We start from the raw sequence: 19,663 nt of genomic DNA on the forward strand, positions 1-19,663 counted from the left end.
CATATAGACACACACACACACACACGCATATAAACACACACACACACACACACACACACATAGAGCCTTCCACTGATATAAGGATGAGATGGATGGTTTGTTTCTGCGCTGGGTCGGGTGGGAGACTCACCAGCTCAGCGTGCTTCTTGATGATGGCTTCCAGTTTGAGTTCTGGAGTTCCAAGCTTGTTTAGACTCTGCATCAGTAGCATGGCTTCCTTACCTACACACACACACACACACGCACATATACACACGCACATATACACACACACACACGCACATATACCCACGCATGCACACACACGCACAGGCACAAACACGCACACATGCATGCACGCACACACACACACACACACACACACACACACACACAGAATGTTATGCTTCACCTTAAACACACACCACTGGAACAAACATGAATCCTAAAATACAACGTACAAGCTATGCTGCATGAAATCATTGTTTGGAACAGATTCTCCTAAATTTCATTCTCCTTCAAATATTTATCCAAGCAATGAAGTCCATGTTGGGTCGTCAGTGTGACGATCAAAGTTCTGGAGACAGAAGAGCACGACCATGACCATGTAGATGTAGATTAGTGAAGTCACCTTGATGGAATTCTTCGGATTCCAGAGCTGGTTTTATTTGGGTTTATGTAAGTGTCCTTTCTTTGTTTTTTCTGAACTAATTGGATTGTCTACCACCATTTCTGGTAGATAATACGAAAATGATAATCCAACACCTTCTTCACCTACACCTTGAGCACAACAAAATTGACGCAACCCACCTCAGGAAAATAAATAAATAAATCACCTGTAAACGTAACCGAAATAAATCGTCTCGCCTGCTACCCACCCAGGTTTTTAAGCATCTTCTTTTCCAGTTTCTGGTCCCGGCGGGAGTCCGTGTGTTTGGTGCCCGTCAACTCATCGGGGTCCTCGGGCTCCACAGCGCCCTCTTCCGTCTGGTAGGTGTTAATGATGTCCTCCAGCCGCTGCTCCAGGTCGTCGTCCGTCGGGTCGTCGACGTGCTCTTGACCCGGCGGAAGGGCCACCGCCTCCGGGGCCGCCACGGCGATACCACCGCTCTTTGGGCAACTCTCCATTATTGTCAGTACTGAGGAGAAAATACCAAACAGTAGGCCACGTTGCAGCACGTTATTATTGTTTGGTGTCCATTCATTTTCTATTAGGCTATAAAAAAGGATGAAATCGTTTCTACCCCGTTGATACAAATGAACCAAAGCAGACATCCCGAGCATTGGCTTTTATAACGACGTGACGGCACTGACGACCCATTATTCAACATTTCAACATGAATTATTCCATTCAAACAGAACATAGGGAAAGGTGGACCAATCAAAATACTTTATATTCATACATTAGCATTTAGCGGTTGGCACTGTTCACTATAACCGAGCCATCGTCCGATGGCCCGCTGTGCTAGCCCGGAGGCGCGTGGCCTGTTTACGTGCGTAAAATTAGCCCGCCTGTGCGCAGCCTTCACGCGCCTCCACGCGCAGAGCGCATGACACCTGTTCCTGGGCGCACGGTCTATTTTAGGAACTTCTTAATATGGGCAAGTTATTTATTTATTTATTTATTTCACAATTCATTCTTATTGATGTCAACGTCGGTATAGCACGTTACATGTCCACCTTTGAAGTTGTCTATTTATAGTGGTACAATTCACTGTTGGCAACCACACACCGAATGCTTTTTAACAAAACAAAAATATGATTGATGTTTATAAATCAGCTATAGGCTGCTTTTAATGGAGTGGAGAAAGCAGGGTTATTTTCTCACTCTTGTTCTAGGAAGCAGGGCTGTGCGTGCATTCCAAGAAGCGCCGAGGGGTGATTTCAAATTACGCACGTCTCCCGTTTCTAAACAAATTGTGTTTTCAAAAAAGTAACGGAGATGATTTGACACATAACTTAAGCCAATGAACGCATAGCTACCCTCCAAACTCCCGAACTTCTCCGTTAAAGTGTTTAGAGTCAAGTCATCCAATCAACCAATCAATAAGCTCGGAACAAAAGTAACCAGCGCAACAGTTCGAGGAGAAGTTCAGAGCACCACGTGCAAACTCGACAGGCCACCGACACACACTATTGATTATTAGGCTATGGTTATGTTTTTCCTGGATTTTTCTGGATAGTCAGCGTGGCGCGGGGTAAACAAGTGAATCAACTCTTACCGGGACCGGGTTGCCGAGGGGGAAGACGTGAAGCGTAGAGGGTTAGGGCCGCTGCTGCCACCGCATGCACCGACAGCTGTGAAGAAGTCCTCCTCAAAATAACCCAGCGAGGGGGGTCTGAGAGCTGGGACGGGGGAAGGGTGACGGGTGTAAAGACAAGAGTCCACACATCACACCGGGTCACGTTCCTGCTGTCCGGACCGCAGCACCGCAGGGAACCAACCGGGGACCTGGGAGTCAGACGTCGCTGGCCGTCACGGCCATGAATGAAACGACATTAGCAGTGTGGATATTAAGATAGGCAACAGAGTGTAGTGTGTGTGTGTGTGTGTGTGTGTGTGTGTGTGTGTGTGTGTGTGTGTGCGCGTGTGTGCGTGTGCGTGTGTAAATATATGTATGTAGTCTGTCTTGTCCTTGTGTGAGTGAATGAAACGACATTAGCAGTGTGGATATTAAGATAGGCAACAGAGTGTAGTGTCTGTCTGTGTGTGTGTGTGTGTGTGTGTGTGTGTGTGTGTGTATGTAAATGTATGTATGTAGTCTGTCTTGTCCTTGTCTTTGTGTGAGTGTTTGCGTGTGTGTGTGTTTGTGCATGTGCCTTCATGCATGTGTGTGTGTGTGTGTTTTTGCCTGTGAACATGTGGAGAAGAAATCGGCCATGAAAAATGTGTGCTCAAGTGTTTTCTGTGAACATCTTGAGCATCCATTTTATGTTCTAGTGTCTGCTCCTGCAAAGCCTTTTCTCAGTCGCTAATTTTATTTTCAGCCGAGGTGACAGTCGCACAGCTGAGGAAACGACAGGCCTTGGAGCTGAGAAAACTAGAGAGAGAGACACAGAGAGAGAGAGAGAGAGAGAGAGAGAGAGAGAGAGAGAGAGAGAGAGAGAGAGAGAGACAGAGACAGAGCGAGAGAAAGAAAGAGAAAGAAATAGAGAATGAGGGAGAGGGAGAGACAGAAAGAGAAAAGAATGATGGTGAGAGAGACATCCGGAGAGAGAGAGGGCAAGAGAAGGAGAGAGAGAAAGAAAGAGGAGAGAATGAGAGAGAGAGAGAGACGGAGAGTGAGAGAGAGGGCAAGAGAAGGAGAGAGAGAAAAAAAAAGAGGAGAGAATAAGAGACAGACAGAGAGAGAGAGGGCAAGAGAAGGAGAGAAAAACAAAGAAAGAGAGAGAGAGGAGAGAAAGAGAGAGGGAGAAGTTAGCCGTCTTTCTGATTGGCCAGAATTAGGACAGGCCTTCTCCCCGGCCCGACAACAGCATCCAAGGACCCAGTAGGATTCAGCGTCCATTATCACACGTACTCACTTCCTGTCCGATTAACTTCCCCCTAGCCAACACAGGCACCAGACCGAAGGAAACAAGAGCTCAACACTGAAATATTATTCACGGGGAGGTGATGTCTATTTTTGGAAGCATTCATTTATTTTCTCTTCATGTTATTGCGATGGTGTGTGTTAGTGCAGGAATCTGTTGTTTTCCCGATTCCCGAGTGATAAATACACTCATGGTGTTCTCTATGTACAGTAACACCAAGAGTTATCAAATATGTACAGTAGGAGGGGTGGAGTTGGAGTTGGAGGGCTGACAAACAAATAAAGCGACAAACACACACAGTCTCGGCTTCGAAGTATATTCTGTTGAAACATATTTTTTAATTTAATCTTAAAAAGTCGAGCACCAAATCATAGATTCCCTCATGGCATAAAAGAGGCACTCCACTCCTCCAGTCCTTGCTGTGCAGGTTCTGTCGCAGATTTCTAAACACAGGATTGGCTACCAAAGCCGCCCGTCAACCCCCGGAGCGGAGGTACGTGATTCGCCCTCAGTGAGTGAAGGGGGAGGGTTCAGATACACCAGAGGCACAATGCAGGTTCAGTAAATAGAAAGTACACGATAAAAACGAAACACAACAAACACAATCTGAACGCAGGGTTCCAAAGCAAATAAAAGCTGTCCGTTTTATGAGCGTTTTCAGCGGCAAAAGTCACGACAGATAAAGTCACATAAACTACCGAATTATAGTGATGTATACATTATCGGAACGAGAACACCAAATCAAAGCAGAGCTGCGTCTGCAGAAAGAAAGAAAGAACGTAATCATAATAATAATACTCATAATTGTAAACATGAGAGAGAGCAAACGTTGAATTTGAAATCTATTTCTCAGAAGGGGGATTTACTGTATTGTGTTGTTTGTTGATAGAGTTTTAAAGCTGAACACACGAACACTGTGCTATTTCCCCTACCTCACAAGGCATTCAGTCTGACCTTTGACCTTTCAACAATATATAAACAATCCAGCTACACTGCACTGCAAAAATACTTTAAATAATAAAAATCCACATGTTTGTGTGTGTGTGTGTGTGTGTGTATATATTTATATACACAGAGAGAGAAATAATGCATTTGGTAAATGTTCAAATGCATGTTTGAGCAGAAGCAGAGTAATACTCGTTTACATCAATACTTAAGATTTTGTTACTGTACGTGAAAATGCTTTATCTGGCTACACTCGAGATGTCGGAAAAAACGACAAGAAATCGGGACTGAGAAACAGGAATGTCACAAATAAAACGTATCAACGCATCAAACTCCACCACAGCCACCCCACCGCTAGTTATCAAAGATGGAAAAAACCCAAAGTGCTCCGGTGAACAAAATCACCGTAAAATGATGGTTATTAAAACTGGTATGGTCATCTGTGGGGTCAGGGGTGAAATAAAGGTGTAGTCTTGTTTTGTTGAGGGCGACGACGACATAGGAACAGAAGCGATGGCTCAATGCATACCTGCATCAGTAGAGAGACGGTATAAATAGTAGTCAAATATTTATCAATAAGTGCTTACGTTTTCTAATATATAAATACATCTTACAGTATACATAAATACATCGTACAACTTTCCTCTATTCTTGTGCAATAGCAAACCCCATGCATGTTTATCAAGATTAAAAACCACGACATTAAGAAAGATGCAACGTAATAAACCATTTACGATCCATTATTTTTTTTTTTCAAACACAAATCAAGCTGTGCCCTAAATCAGCAGAAAAAAACAAAAAGAAAACGGACTCGAAACTAAAACCGAACGATACGCTTAAGATCAAAGTCCCCCGGGCAGACCGCTGGATAAAGTACGCTATGATGAGGGCCCCTCCCTTTGGAACGCGATATGATTGAAGCAACAAAAAGGCACACGCCACCACCTCGTCGTTAAAAGAGTTTTAAACCGCACAATAAGCATCTACTTAAATTTGGTCAAAGTGTTTTTATATATAGTTTACATACGCTCTCCCTTACGATTAGTTTGTCGCCTTACTGCGCTACGGTGCCACACCGCGATATGATACGTACGTTAAACAACAGTCTAGTTTTTTTCTTTTCTTCCATGTACACGTTGAATACACAATATTTTGTATGCGGTCTACGAAGGAGTATATACTTCAGGTATATTCTGTACAGAGTTCATAAATATATTTATGTGCAATTGTACGCAAACTACAATGTCAAACAAAGGCATATTAGCATAATATATTTCCATATTGCACCTGCACCCAACACTGATTTGTGTCCGTAACTTCTGTACCGCCTGTTCGGGTTATTCCAGACCCAGACCAGACCCAGACCAGACCCAGACCCAGACCAGGTCCTCAAAGAGCCAGACCCAGACCCAGACCCAGACCCGGGTCCTCCCAGACCCGGACCCAAACCAGGTCCTCCCAGACCCGGACTTGGTGGTCCCAAACCCTGACCCGGACCCCCAAACTACACCGTTCCCGGCCCCTCTGGAGGAGAAGCTCGGGGGGAACCACATTCAACACGACAGGTCGGTGGTGGATGAAGTTCTACTCTCCACTGTCCCGTCCAGAGCTGGAGCCTCAGCGACCCCAGGAGGGGGCCCCCGGGGGGGGGGACGCCCGCTGGGCTCTGGAGGGACGGAACGCCAGCGCGCACGTGGAGGAGGTCCACCACACACACACACACACACACGTGTGCACATACACGCGTGACATGGACCGACGCGGGGCCCTGCGAAAAGCTGACAGGAAGCAGATGTAAAGGTCTGCGTGCTGGAGGCCAGAACCAGGAGGTGTTCCGAGGAGCCTTCAGTGCAGCTCCTCCACGCTGATCTTCAGCGAGGCGATGGCGGTCACGCACGTCTGCACGTTCTCCTCCTGCCCGCCGCCGCCGCCGCCACCGGGCTCCAACCTCCGCTGTGGCTCCTCCTCCTGCTCCTCGTTGCTCCTCCTGGCGGCCTCCGGAGGGGAGGCCACGGAGGAGCAGGAGGCGGAGGAGGAGGAGGACGGGCGGTCCTGGTGGTGGTGGTGGAGCCCGACCTCCTCGCCGCCGGACTCCGGGGGCTCCGGGAGCGAGCCGCACTCCATGCTGCTCTCGCTGGCCTGCGGGCTGAGGGCGGAGGAGGAGGAGGAGGAGGAGGAGGTGCAGGAGGAGGAGGAGGAGGAGGGGGGGGGCTGGGCGGGCAGCATCTGGACGCCCCCCACGGGGCAGAGGGGGAGCAGGCTGCCGGCGGGCTGCTGGGAGTGCAGGGGGAGGTGGCTGAGGAGGTTCTGCTGAGGAACGCCGGCGCCGCACTGCATGCTGGGAGCCAGGTCGCTCCTTTGATGCTGAAACAACACGGCGGAGGGGCGGGATCAGAAGAGGCCCTTCCTCAGTAATAAAAACACACGTCTGACTCGGGAATAAAATAAAAAAATAACACGCTATGTTCAAATCAAATCAAACGACTTTTACAACTCGGCTGTTTTCTCGTTCTTTGAAATTACGGTCCTTAACAACCCGTCTGGGATCAATAAGTTGTTTCTTAATCCTATCTTCTATGAGTTTGTGATTCCCTGGGAGGTTTTGTAACTTAGTTTTATTTTACAGTAGATTTGATCAAATCCTATCCTAGCTATCTTTGTTGTATTCGGGGGAACGGGTTCACCTAGTGATTGTTAGCGCTTGGCACTTGCTTCTGTGCACATCCTGACTGTACCGACAGTGATATATTGTTTCTCTTACTTCAGACAAATGTACTTATTGTGAATCTCTTTGGATTCAATTTAGAATTTCCCCTGGGGATCAATAACGTGTACATCTATCTACCTGTCCAAAAGTGTCTGCTACATGCCCTGAATGTAGGACGTAATGAAATGATGCACCGGAAAAAAATAAACCACGCTAACCGCTGCCGAAACAACGCTAACCACGCTAGGCTACGTACCAGCGCCGCCTCGAAGGCTCCGGCCGTATGCTGCGGGAGAAGCTGCTGCTGCTGCGGCGGCGACTCCACCTTCACCTGCCGGCCCTTGTCCCCCGCGGCGGGCGGGGGGCCCCGGTGCTGGTGGGCCCCCCGGCGCGGGGACATGGCCCTCAGGACCACCCTCTGCCGGCCCCGCACGGCGGCGGGCTCCCTCCTGCCGGCCAGCTCGCTCAGCGGGGACAGCGGCCTCTCGGCCGACACGGGCGAGAGGTGGCGGGAGAGCGGGGAGGAGAACCCCGGGGAGCCGGGCCGCAGCGGGGAGCCGCCGTCCCAGCCCCGGGGGACGGCGGACCGGCCCCGGGGGGACAGCTCCCGGCGGGGGGAGGGGTAGCGCAGGCGGGACGGCGAGGGCTCCCGGAGCGGCGACTCCCAGCCCGGCGAGAGCAGGCAGGAGGCGGACGGGTCGAACAGGAAGCAGCTCTGGTCCGGGGACAGCATGGTCAGCGAGTCCTCGTCCACGTGGCGGTCCCGCTGCTCCATGGCGACCAGGGCCGGGTTGTCCTTGGAGGCCGAGCGCCGGCGCCCCCCCCCCCGCGGCGGCGGCGCCGGCGGCGGGCGCGGCCCCCGGCAGCGAGGCCAGGGAGTAGCCGTGGAGCGCGGCGCTGGCGGTCACCGACAGCGAGGCCACGCCCCCGCCGGGCTGGGGGCTGGTGCTCCGCGACCGCAGCTTGGGCGTGGAGTCGCCCTCGTAGTCGTCGTCGTCGTCGTCCTCCTCGTCGATCTCGTCCATGTCCTCGTCGGCGCCGTCCGAGTCGTCGGCGTCCGAGAACTGGTGCTTGGCCACGCCCCCGCCCCCCGGCCCCGCCTTGGAGTCCGTCTGGGCTCCTCCCTCAACTTTATCGAAAAACGGAAACAAACATTTACATTTACATTGACGTTAACATTCAGGGCGTTTGGCGGACGCACAATAAGTACACAATGTGTCAGAAGACACATTGTGTAAAACAACAACATATCTCGTCGGTGCAGTAAGGATGTTGTGCAAAACACTAACAAGCACTACGTTAACCCATTCCCCGTATACAACAAAGACAGGATAAGATGCTACACAAAGTACTATGTTTAAGTGCCGGGACGTACAACATACAATAAGTGGGTAAGAGGGGGGAGGCTATGCAGAGTCCAGGTGAACTCTGAACAACAAACAAACAAAGAGTCTCAATCCCAGTGCGGGGGTCGTTGTGAGGGGGGGTATCTGGAGGGGAGAGAGGGGGGGTATCTGGAGGGGAGAGAGGGGGGGTATCTGGAGGGGAGGGGAGGGGGGACGTCCTTACCCGCTTCCTGGATCTCGATGTCGTCAACGCTCACGGACACGCCCATCTCCAGACACTTCTTCATGTGCGCTTTGGACTTCATGTGCTTCGTCAGGTTTCCTGCGGATAAAAACAAACACTGTCAGCTTCCTTCCAGTCCAGGCTCCACCCCCTGGACCCAGGCCCCACCCCCTCCACTGCCTAGGCCACACCCCCTTGACCCAGGCCCCACCCCCCCTGGACTCAGGCTCCACCCCCCCCCTGGACCCAGGCCTCACCCCCTTGACCCAGGCCTCACCCTCTGGACCCAGGCTCCACCCCCCTGGACCCAGGCTCCACCCCTCTGGACCCAGGCTCCACCCCCCTGGAACCCAGGCTCCATCCCCTGGACCAATGCTCCGCCCCCCCACCCTCTAGTGAAGGCCACCCTGCGGGCCACTCGCCTTTGGTCTTGAAGGCGAAGTTGCAGACCCGGCAGACGTAGGGCCGCACGTCGGTGTGCGTGCGGATGTGTTTCTTCAGCATGCTGGGCTTCTTGCAGCGGATGCCGCACTCCTCACAGATGTACTTCCCCCGGCCGCGCCCGCGCACATACACATAGTCCTCGTTGGACTTGTACCTGAGAGGGGGAGGGGGAGAGGGAGGGGGGGAGGGAGGGAGGGAGAGTGAGTGAGTGAGGGAGGGAGAGAGAGAGGGGGAGAGAACGACAGAGAGAGAGTGTGTGTGTGTGAGTGAGGGAGGGAGAGAGAGAGGGACAGAGAGAGAGAGAGAGAGAGCGTGTGTGGGTGAGTGAGGGAGGGAGAGAGAGTAGAGACAGAGTGAGAGACATGAGGGACACTCAAGGATAAAGTATGCAAACACAAGGCGAGGGGCCAAGCGATGATGTCCACTGTCTGCAGGTACGCTCCACTTGTTATGATGCCAGTGAAGGAGCATACTGTATCTTCAAGGGTATGGTACCCTCGAGCGAGGGTAGCAACGAAGACTCCCGTCCTATCCCATCATAATTAGTGATGTTATTATTAGCATCACATGAGCCTCGGATATCATAAACCCGTATGGCGTTGTCGTGACGACACGTGACATGTCGTTACGGAAACGACAGCGAGTTATGACACCTGGCAGCCATGCCTGGAAGATGTTTATACAAGATGGCACCTCAAATTGGTTTTAATTGCCCTTCTCTCTCTCTCCTCTCTCTCTCTCACACACACACACACACACACTCGCCGAACCGCTCAAATGAATATTAATTAGGCTCCGCTTCCGCAGCGGCCAATGACAAACATGACAACAGTCGTTAGGCGGACTGACCCTCCCTCGAAGATCTTGATGCGTGTTGGCAGCGCCTGGCCCAGCGTGGCCTCCCTCTCCTTCCACTCCTCCTTGGCCGTCCGCGGCCTGCAGCTGGGCTCCTTCGCCTTCCTCCCGTAGGCCGCCGCCCCCGGCCCCCCTGGCCCCCCTGGCCCCGCCCCCGCCACCACCGCCGTCGCCGTCGCCACCGCCTCCTCCTTGATCTCTGGTTTCCTCTGCAGCTTACGACACGCGGGCAGAAAAAACGCTTTGTTAGCACACACGTCCTGTGTGTTTCATGTTGTGTGTTATTTGTTGTGTGTTATATGTTGTGTGTTGCATGTTGTGTGTTGCATTTTGTGTTATCTATTGTTCGTTATCTGTTGTGTGTTAAATGTGTGTGTCGCATGTTGTGCATTTAATATTGTGCGATGTGTGGAAAATTGAGAATACTGCAAGTCGCAGTGGGTGAGATGCGTTTCATCGAAGATATAGTCAATATTAGCCCTTTAAAGAAAGCTATACTAGTATCCCAGGGACCTTAATGCATGCATTCCCTCCTATGTTGGCAGCACAGGCTACGTATTATTATAGCGCTCTTTTCATTTCGCTTAAACACATTCTGCCCTTGGTTGACGGCAGAACCCTCTAGAACTAAACAACGAGAGAAAAAAACTGCCTGCGCTGCACTCCTTTCCACAACGAGGTCAGGCGCAGGCGACGAGCGTGGCTTCACGGGTAACGACAACAACAACCACAGCCCTCAGCTGCTGCTTCTCTCCTCACCTGCTCCATCTTCTGCCTCCACAGGATCAGGGAGGACACCAGCTTCCCCGCCCCGGGCTGGCACATGGCGGCCACCGTGTACAGCAACCCCTCCCGCCGCTGCCGCGAGCGCAGCAGGGCCAGCGCCGCGCTGGTGCTGACGGCGGGGGGGTTGGGGTTGTGCAGGCTCACGCACCAGGTGGCGTAGACGGAGGAGGCGGGGGCCACGTCGTCGCCGTGGACGCTGCTGGGCTTGGCGTAGTTCAGGTAGCACCAGCTCACGCCGGTGGCGGTGCGCAGGCTGGGGAACTGCGAGGGTCGCAGCCGGGGCCGGAGGTCGTCCGAGGAGGAGGAGGTCAACGCGGGCTGCGTGGCCGTGTCCATTGGCACCTTGCCGTCCTCCGCGTCGCCGCCGCCGGCGCTCCCCATGGAGAACGGCGGGGAGCCGCTGCTGTCCATGGCCGAGTCGACGCCCTCGCCGACCTCGCCGTCGTTCCGCCGCAGGGAGCCGAGGAATTTGTCCGGAGCTCGGGCCGAAGAGAAGACCTGCATCTCTGAGCCCGGCCGGCTGTCCTCGGCCAGGTAGCACTTCCCCAGCTCCACCGCGCTCAGCTCCTCCACGATCTGCCCGAACATCTTCTCCTCCTTCACGCGCTTCTGCTGCTTGACCTCCATGAAGAGGTCCAGGCTGCTGGCGGGGGACAGCATGCGCTTGTTGCCGCCGCCGCCGCCGCCGCCGCTGGAGGCGTTGGTGGTGGAGATGGTCCTGGAGGTCAGCGAGAGCGGGATGCCCGTCTTCAGTTTGGCCGAGGACAGGTCGAGGGCCTCCACGCTCAGGGAGGCCGGCCTGGCGTCTCCCGGGACGACGCTCGCCGGGTGGTCCAGGGTTCCGAAGAGGCGGAGCTGGGTCTGGGACGTGGTGGTGCTGGTGACGGCGCTGCCGATGAGGGAGCACACTGCGTCGTACTGATGGTCTAGGATCTGCGACACCGTGGTGTAGGTGATGCTGCCGTAGGACGGCAGGTGAGTGTGCGCCCGGACGGGCACCAGGACGCCGGGCGGCGACTGATAGGTTCCCGTGACGAACGCGGACAACATCGGTGGCGGTGGCGGCGGCGGCGGCGGCGGCGGCGGGGCGGTCGGCGTGAAAGGATGGACGCCGCTCGGGAACTGGGGCCCCGTTTTGGACGGGCCTTGTGGCGTGAGCTCGGTGTCCATGTTGAGGGACGGCTGTCTCACGAGGTTCCCCCTGCGTCGCTCGCCGATGTCCGCCAGCCGCACCTTGGACGCCGGCGTGAGGCTGCCGTAGTCAAACGACACGCTGCGGGTCTCGGGGAACTCCCTGCGCAAGTCGCAGGGCGCCTGCTCCGAGGAGGACCGCCTCATCTCGTGCTGCTGCCGCTGGTGGAGCAGAGACAGGGCGTGGCCGCTGCCCGGCACGGCCAGCAGCTCCAGCGGCCGGCCGAACTCGTCCTGCCGGCCCGGGGAGACGGACTTGAGGCTCTCCTCGCGGTCGAAGGAAAAGGCGGAGCAGTAGGACAGGTTGCTGTCCTGGCTGGGGCTGCGCGAGAGGCTGGTGCAGGCCGACTCGAAGCTGGATTCGCCCGAGGAGTGTTCGATGTCGGCCAGGCGGAGCCTTTTCTTCTTCGGCGGGAGTTTCTCCGGCGGAAATTGTGCCAGGGTTTCGCTCCGCTGCGGCCACTGGAACTCCACTTCCACGTGTCTCTCGGGCTCCTTGGCCTTCACCTTCACTTCCGGCGCTTTCTCCGGGCTGTCGGGCTCCACCGTCACCCTGATCTCCGGGACCTGGATGTTGGACTGACGCACCAGTTTGGGGCCCATCTGAAAGGACTGGCCCGTCCTGCCGACACTGCTCTCCATCTCACACGGGTCGCTTTGCTCCAACGAGGCGTGAAACGAAGAGCTTTGCTCCAGCCTCGGCCCTTGATACTTAACGTAAGACTCTGGTGGTTCGGGGACGTGCGATCGATTCAATGAGTTGGTGTGTTGTATCACGGATATCACGTTCCCTACGCTCTTCCTGCTGCATATCTGGGTGTCCACTGATAGCTCCATGTCAGCCCTGTCCGGCTGTGCGTGAAGGCAGACGCTTTTCCCTAAAGCCAAGAGCCCCATGGCTCCTTTCATATCGTAGTCCTTGATGGAGTCCATGGGGAAGCGGGCGACGTCCTCGCACACGTCTCCCTGGGCGTCGTACAGGCCCGACGAATCCTCCTCCTCCCGCTTCTCCTTGCGCCGCTTGCGGGTGGCCAGCTCCATGGCGTGTCTCTGATGGCTGGCGCCCGACGGCGGGCCCTCCATCTCGGCCACGCCGCACGCCTCGGGGACCCTGCCGGGGCCGTCGCTCTCGTGGTGCCCCTCGTGGGCCGAGTGTTCGAAGGCCGCCTGGCGCCGGAGCCTCCTCATCCCCCCGGCGGTGGAGCGCTCGTCGAAGGAGTGGCTCCCCCGGAGGCACGGCGGCACGCTCAGGCAGACGGCCGACGACGTGGGCATGGAGTTGCTCCGGAGCAGGGGGCCGGCGTCCGGCCCGCCGTCCCCCGGCTGGGCCTCCGCCAGCATCTCCTCCCGGCCGTACATCTTGGTGGTGATCTTGATGGGCTCCACCACGTCCTTCTCCTGGGTGAACACGCGGGAGACGCCCCTCTCCGACCGCGGGGCCGCGTGCTCGCTCGAGGCGTCCTGGCTGCCGCTGACGGCGGCGTACGCCGTCATCTGCTTGGGGCTGGGCCGGTAGCACTTGCCGAACATGATCTCCTGGTAGGACTTGGCGTTGGCGTTGGGCGGCCCGGTCTGGTGCTCGGCGCTCTCCGACCTGGAGAAGTACCCCGAGTCGGTGCTGCCCTTGCTGGACTGGCTGGGCAGCGAGAGGTTCTGCTCCGACTCGCCGCTGCGCTTCTCCGAGAGGCGGAGCGCCAGCCGCTGCTTCACGGCGCTGGATTGGACGGCGCGGCCGCAGGGAGAGCCGGCGGGAGGCACGGCGGCGACCTCCTGGAGGTGGGACGAGCCGTCCTGAGACGCCATCCCCGCCACGGGGGCGGCGGTCCCGCCCCTCTTCTGCGCGATGAGGTTCAGGACCTTCACGGCCGTGCTCTCCGAGCCGGCCTCGGCGGGGGAGTCCAGCAGCAGCAGGGGGTCCCCGACGCCGACGCCGCCGTCGTCGTCCGTGTCGGTGGTCTGCTCGCCGTCCGAGTACAGCTCGCCGTCGCCCTCGAAGGAGCCCTGGCCGCTGCCGCCGCCGCCGCCGTACGGGCCCAGCTCCGAGAAGGACGCGCTGCCGGCTTTGACCAGGTGCGCGTGAGACTTCCTGTGTTTGTACAGGTTGCTCTTGGTCTTAAAGGAGAAGCCGCACGGCAGGCACGGGTAGGGCCTCTCGCCGGTGTGCGAGCGGATGTGCTTCTTCAGCACGCTGGGCTTGGCACACGCCCGGCCGCAGTAGTCACACACGTACCGCCCGGGCCGCTGACATTTCTGCGCCTCCGCCAACGCCGGGTCCGTCCCGGCGGCGGGGTGGCAGGGCGGCGGCTGCTGAGCGGCGTCCGTCGCCGCGGCCAGGCCGGGGGACTTCCTGTGGTGCCCCGCAACGACTTCCTGTCCGCCCGGAGACAGACACGTGGACGGATCGTAGTCTCTGTGGCCTGTGGCCTTGCAGCACGGGTCTCCCGGTGATTGCGGTGAATTCCCTGAGTCGGCCGTTTCTCTCGCGCCGCACGTGCCGCGGCTCTGACCTTCTTGCGTCCGCCGGAGCCTCCCGCCCGCCTCCCGCCCTCCCCCGCCCTCCCCCTCCGGCGGCGGGACGCCCTCGGTGGGCGGCGCCGCCGGGGGCTCCGGTGAGCACTGTATCTGGGCTGCGGCTGCGGCTGCGGCTGCGTTCCTCCTTTCCCGGTCCTCCGCGGGGCGTTTCACCTCGGCGATAGTTTCGAGTGACTCCATGAAACTCAAAGTCACCTTCCCGGGGGTCGGTTTTCAAAAGGGGATTCGCCTCACGTTGCCGTAGTGACGGGGTCGCTGCCGTGAATCGATCGCAGAGTCGGGTCATCTGCAGAGAGAGAGAGAGAACACGGATGAAGTACTGGGAATCAGGGGGTTATGGATATGCTCTGTGTGAAGCATAACATGTGAGCTCTGGGCTACGCGAGTCAACGCAATTGTGCAAACTACAGTTACTAAAATGCAGTCTCCAGTCCCCAGTAAAACAGAAGAAAAGATGCAACCGTAAACTATCTGGGACCACGAGCCATCCCTCCCTCCAGCGAGCGTGAATCCCTCTTTTAGGGAAAGGAGGGAGGATCATTGAAGGCCGTTTCCCGAAAGTCCTCCTAGTAAAATGTTGTTATTAAATTCATAATGAGCGGTTGAGTCCACAGCAGGAATGGAAAACTGGGTCTTTACTGGGCTTTTAAACCCCCTAATAGTGCCCTATCATACCCCTGGCAAGCGCCCTATATCCGTCACAGTCGACCGTTTAGTGTGAGTTGGTTGGTGTTCAGACGTGCGTGTGCCCGTGCTCGCCGAGGTGTTATTTCTGTGGATGTAGGCCTACATTTACTCTCAAGATGGCGCGGATATAATCCACCATGCTCTCACTACGATAACGAGGAGGATGACGAGGAGGCTTAAAATACAGTCCGTTTTTTTAAATCACATTGACGCGTGTGGGTTCACTCTGAGGAACCTCTGCTGGTTTAGCTTCAGCGGTACATACGTAGGTCCTTGTTTTGAAGTTTAGACCGTGGGATTTCGCCTGGATATTGAGAAATAGCCTCAAATCTGACTCATGTGGGGTTTTCTTTATTTAACGGATTGATATCGGGAGCAGGGGAAATGCTGGAGATCGATTAACATTTCCCTGCAAAGGAGCGGAACAGTGGAGAGAAAGAGGGCCGCGAGGAATTATGTCAAAAAGCAGCAGTGGCAGCACCATTGCTCAAGATGTCAGGATTTAGCGAGTGTGTGTCTGTGTGTGCGGCTGTGTGTCTGTGTGTGTGTGTCTGTGTGTGCGGATGTGTGTGTGTGTGTGTGTGTGTGTGTGTGTGTGTGTGTGTGTGTGTGTGTGTGTGTGTGTCTGTGTGCGCGGCTGTGTGTGTGTGTGTGTGTGTGTGTCTATCCGTGCGTGTGTCTGTGTGGTCCACAAGGTTCGCTGCAGACCGGACATGACTTTATCTCCGACACACACACACACACACACACACACACACACACACACACACACACCAAAACAAACGTGTCACCTCGTTCAAAGCACTTCAGTCCGACCACTTAACCCGACGGCGCCTGGCGGCCCCAGAACCACAAACCATCAGACAACCGTCAAGACAACACAAGAAGGACCTCGAACTCTTCTCACAGCGGCCGCAAGAGGGGAGGACCGAGACGGGACTGGAACCCTCCACCTGATGCCGCTGTGATCGGTACCCCGCTCTGACGGAGACCTCCGGTACCAGGACCCTCAGGGGGGGAGCCCGGGAGAGGGACCCCGCGTCCCCCCTGGCCGAGGTGAACCGCTGCGGGGGCCCCGGCGGCGCTCTGCGCCGGGGGCCGCCCTCTCTCTCTCTCAGGGCGTGTGTATTTCCATCTCCCTCGCTATCAAAGGCGCTGTCCTGTCTAACGAGGTTATGTAAGATTATCTGGTTCAAAACCCTCCGAGTTCCCCTTAATTAGGACATCCTTCTCCTCTCATCTGCCTTCCTCTCTCCCTCCTCCTCCTCCTCCTTCTCTCCCTCCTCCTCCTCCTCCTCTCTCTCCCTCCTCCTCCTTTCGCTCCCTCCGTCCCTCTCTTTTATTCTCCATCTCATTTTCTCTCTCTCTCTCTCTCTCTCCCTCTCCCTCTCTCTTCTCCCTTTCCTCTCCCTCTCTGTCTCTCTCCGTCTCTCTCTCTCTCTCTCTCTGTCAGAATACCCCACATGCTCCTCAGGCATAAAACCACAGGACAGGAATTCAAGGTGTACTTGCAAGATGCCAAAAGAGAGGGAGATCGAGCAGAGAGAGGTAGAAAGACAGAGAGAGAGAGAGAGAGAGAGGGAGATCGAGGCAGAGAGAGGTAGAAAGACAGAGAGAGTTGAGAGAGAGGGGGAGATCGAGGCAGAGGGAGGTAGAAAGACAGAGAGAGCGAGAGAGAGAGAGAGAGGGGGAGAGGAGAGAGAGAGAGAGAGAGAGATGTAAGCTGTGAGCTCTTGATATTCTCCCATTCGTCGCCCCCATCGGTAGTTCTGAATGACAAGCTTCTTTTTTTTCCCTGGCCGCCTCCCAGGGCTTCTCCCCCCTGGGAGGGGGGGGGACGCCAGCGGAGCAGGGGAAGACGCGGCCGTCAGAGGGGGAGAGAGAGGGGGGGGGAGAGGAGGGAGGGAGGTCCCGGCGATGATGGTGTCGGGGGGAGGGAGGAGGGGGGGGGACATCCCACACAGTCACCGACGGTAAAACCCTGACGTCGCATACCACAGGGAGGGGGAGGGAGGGTGAGGGAGGGGGAGGGGGAGAGAGGGGGGGGGGTGGGTTACGGAGATCCCCTCTCCCCCCCAGGCCGGTGAGAAGGTTTTGTTCAAGGTCGCTATGACCTCGTTGCAGAGTGGTCCATCCTGGCCGCCCGGGGGAGGAGGGGGTGAGGGAGGGGGGGGAGGGAGGGTAAGGGGCGCAGAGTGACAGGGCGATAAGACCCCCAACCCACCCCCCTCGGCAGGGACAATGCATACCTTTGAACCGGGAGGAGGGGGGGAGATAGGGGGGGGGGGGGGGTGGGGGGGGGGGGGGGGGGGGGGGGGGGGGGGGAGGAAACCGAGCTGACACATCCAGCCCATCCGGACTCACCTTCAGCAGGGACTCTGTGGACCTGGACCCCGGAGCCGCGGTCAGACCCAGACCGGGACGGACCTCCACGCCGCTGTAACCGCTACAGAACCGGTCCTATCTGGTCCGGGCTACACAACCATGTCCTCTCTAGATCGATCTAAGAACCGTTCCTATCTTAGTCCTATCTATAGAAGTAGCTCTATATAGATCCATCTATAGAGAGCAGTCTTACTCTAGTCCTATCTATGGAACAAGCTCTACATAGAGCTATATACACAGAAGCAGATCCATCTAGTCCTATCTATGGAACAAGCTCTACATAGAGCTATATACACAGAAGCAGATCCATCTAGTCCTATCTATGGAACAAGCTCTACATAGAGCTATATACACAGAAGCAGATCCATCTAGTCCTATCTATAGAACAAGCTCTATATAGAGCTAAGTACACACAACGAGTCCTAGTCCAATCTAGAGAACTATCTCGTTCTAGTTCGTCATATCTAGTTCTATATAGGGCTTCCTCTATGGAATTCTAATGTGCATATGTACACGTGTGTACAATGTGTGTTCACACGTGTGTGTTATGTGTGTGTCTGTACATACACGTGTGTGTGTGTGTGTGTGTGTGTGTGTGTGTGTGTGTGTGTGTGTATGTGTATATGCAAAGCAGCAGTGACGTAGATACTGTTTGTGAAGGTGTTTTGGCTGTGTGTGTGTGTGTGTGTGTGTGTGTACAGTACATGTGTGGCAAAGCAGATGCAATTTACTGTAGATATGACAGGTGTGTGTGTGTGTGTGTGTGTGTGTGTGTGTGTGTGTGTGTGTGTGTGTGGTGTGTGTCTAACCGCCTGTCAACAGCAGATACCCTATACAGCACTGAGCCTCCTCCAGCACATATGAATGATTAAACGAGGTTTCCGCTGGGCAGTCTGTCTGTAAGGCGCGTGCACGCGCCTTACAGACAGACACACTCGTCCACGTGTGTCTGTACACGCACGGCCTCGGCTGCGAGCGTTCGCCGCGCTGACTGGCAGGAGGACGTCGGACATGCTCCGGTACCGCATTACATTATCGGTCCACCGGGAGCTCAGCCATTAAAGGAGCCCCCAGTTTCCACACTGACAACAAATCCAGAAAATATCAGCAGCTTCGGAGCGGTCTTCAGAGAGACCCCCCCCCCCCACTCCTGGACACCTCACCCCCCTCTCCCGCTCCAACAACACTCCTCCACCACCACGATACTGTAACAGCACCACCAGCCTGCACACACAATCAGCCTACAGTGTGTTACAGTGTGTGTGTGTGTGTGTGTGTGTGTGTGTGTGTGTGTGTGTGTGTGTGTGTGTGTGTGTGTGTGTGTCCCCGCGCGCGCGCGCGTGTGTGTGTGTGTGTGTGTGTGTGTGTGTGTGTGTGTGTGTGTGTGTGTGTGTGTGTGTGTTTTGCGTGCGTGCGTGCGTGCGTGTGTGTCTGTGTGTGTCCTGTATCAATGACAAGCCCGGACGTGCAGCCTATGGGAGCGGGGCGTCATTCCCTTCCGTCTCCCGGCGGCTGACATTCACATATGAGGCGGCGTGTGATCTCCGCCGTAAACCCAACATGCCGCCTGCCGCGCGCCGCGCCGTCCAACGTCCGCCGTCAAACCGCCGCGCATTCCTCATGTTGCATAGTCCGTGTTGTCTCGCGCGTCCACGCCGTGACCGCCCCTACCGGACCAAGGCAGCGCGGACCGACCCGTACATTCGCGTGTGTGGGTGTGTGTGTTGGAGTGTTCAACGCGTGTGCGAGAAAGGCTCCCCGACTAGTTGTGGAGCGCCGCGACGGACCGGGTGTACATTAGAGGGTCTATTGATGCAAGCTAGTCACCAGAGAAAATACCCGAGCGTGACGCTCAGACCCAGGCACAAAATAGCAAAGGGGCCCCTGCAGGGGGGGCTCCGCGATGGGACGACGCTGCGTGGCTCTTCAAATCGCCGGCTGCTTTCACAGCCTGGCAGGCGGCCCCCCCTTTCTCAAGACACACACACACACACACACACACACACACACACACACACACACACACACACACACACACACACACACACA

General features: G+C 55.8%; 2 protein-coding genes across 2 annotated transcripts in view; both read right to left on the reverse strand.

Moving 5' to 3' along the window:
• Positions 1-2,434, reverse strand: part of txlnbb (taxilin beta b) — a 7,908-nt gene extending 5,474 nt beyond the window's left edge. Inside the window, exons 1-3 of the mRNA XM_084481823.1 lie at positions 2,202-2,434; positions 858-1,118; positions 131-222 (exon numbers count right to left, since the gene is read on the reverse strand). Coding sequence (XP_084337949.1) covers positions 131-222; positions 858-1,107 — 342 coding nt within the window. The 5' untranslated portion in view covers positions 1,108-1,118; positions 2,202-2,434. The remainder of the gene's footprint in view (positions 1-130; positions 223-857; positions 1,119-2,201) is intronic.
• A 3,734-nt stretch (positions 2,435-6,168) lies between these two features.
• hivep2b (HIVEP zinc finger 2b) lies at positions 6,169-19,401 on the reverse strand. Its single transcript, XM_084482309.1, is given in 8 exon segments — positions 6,169-6,822; positions 7,422-8,000; positions 8,002-8,285; positions 8,735-8,833; positions 9,157-9,332; positions 10,028-10,248; positions 10,793-14,828; positions 19,175-19,401. Coding segments are annotated over 7 exon segments (5,808 nt in total). The 5' UTR covers positions 14,723-14,828; positions 19,175-19,401; the 3' UTR covers positions 6,169-6,303.
• Between the last annotated feature and the right edge of the window lie 262 nt (positions 19,402-19,663).

This window comes from Micromesistius poutassou (assembly GCF_964030765.1).
Source record: "Micromesistius poutassou genome assembly, chromosome: 17".
Lineage (NCBI taxonomy): Eukaryota > Metazoa > Chordata > Actinopteri > Gadiformes > Gadidae > Micromesistius > Micromesistius poutassou.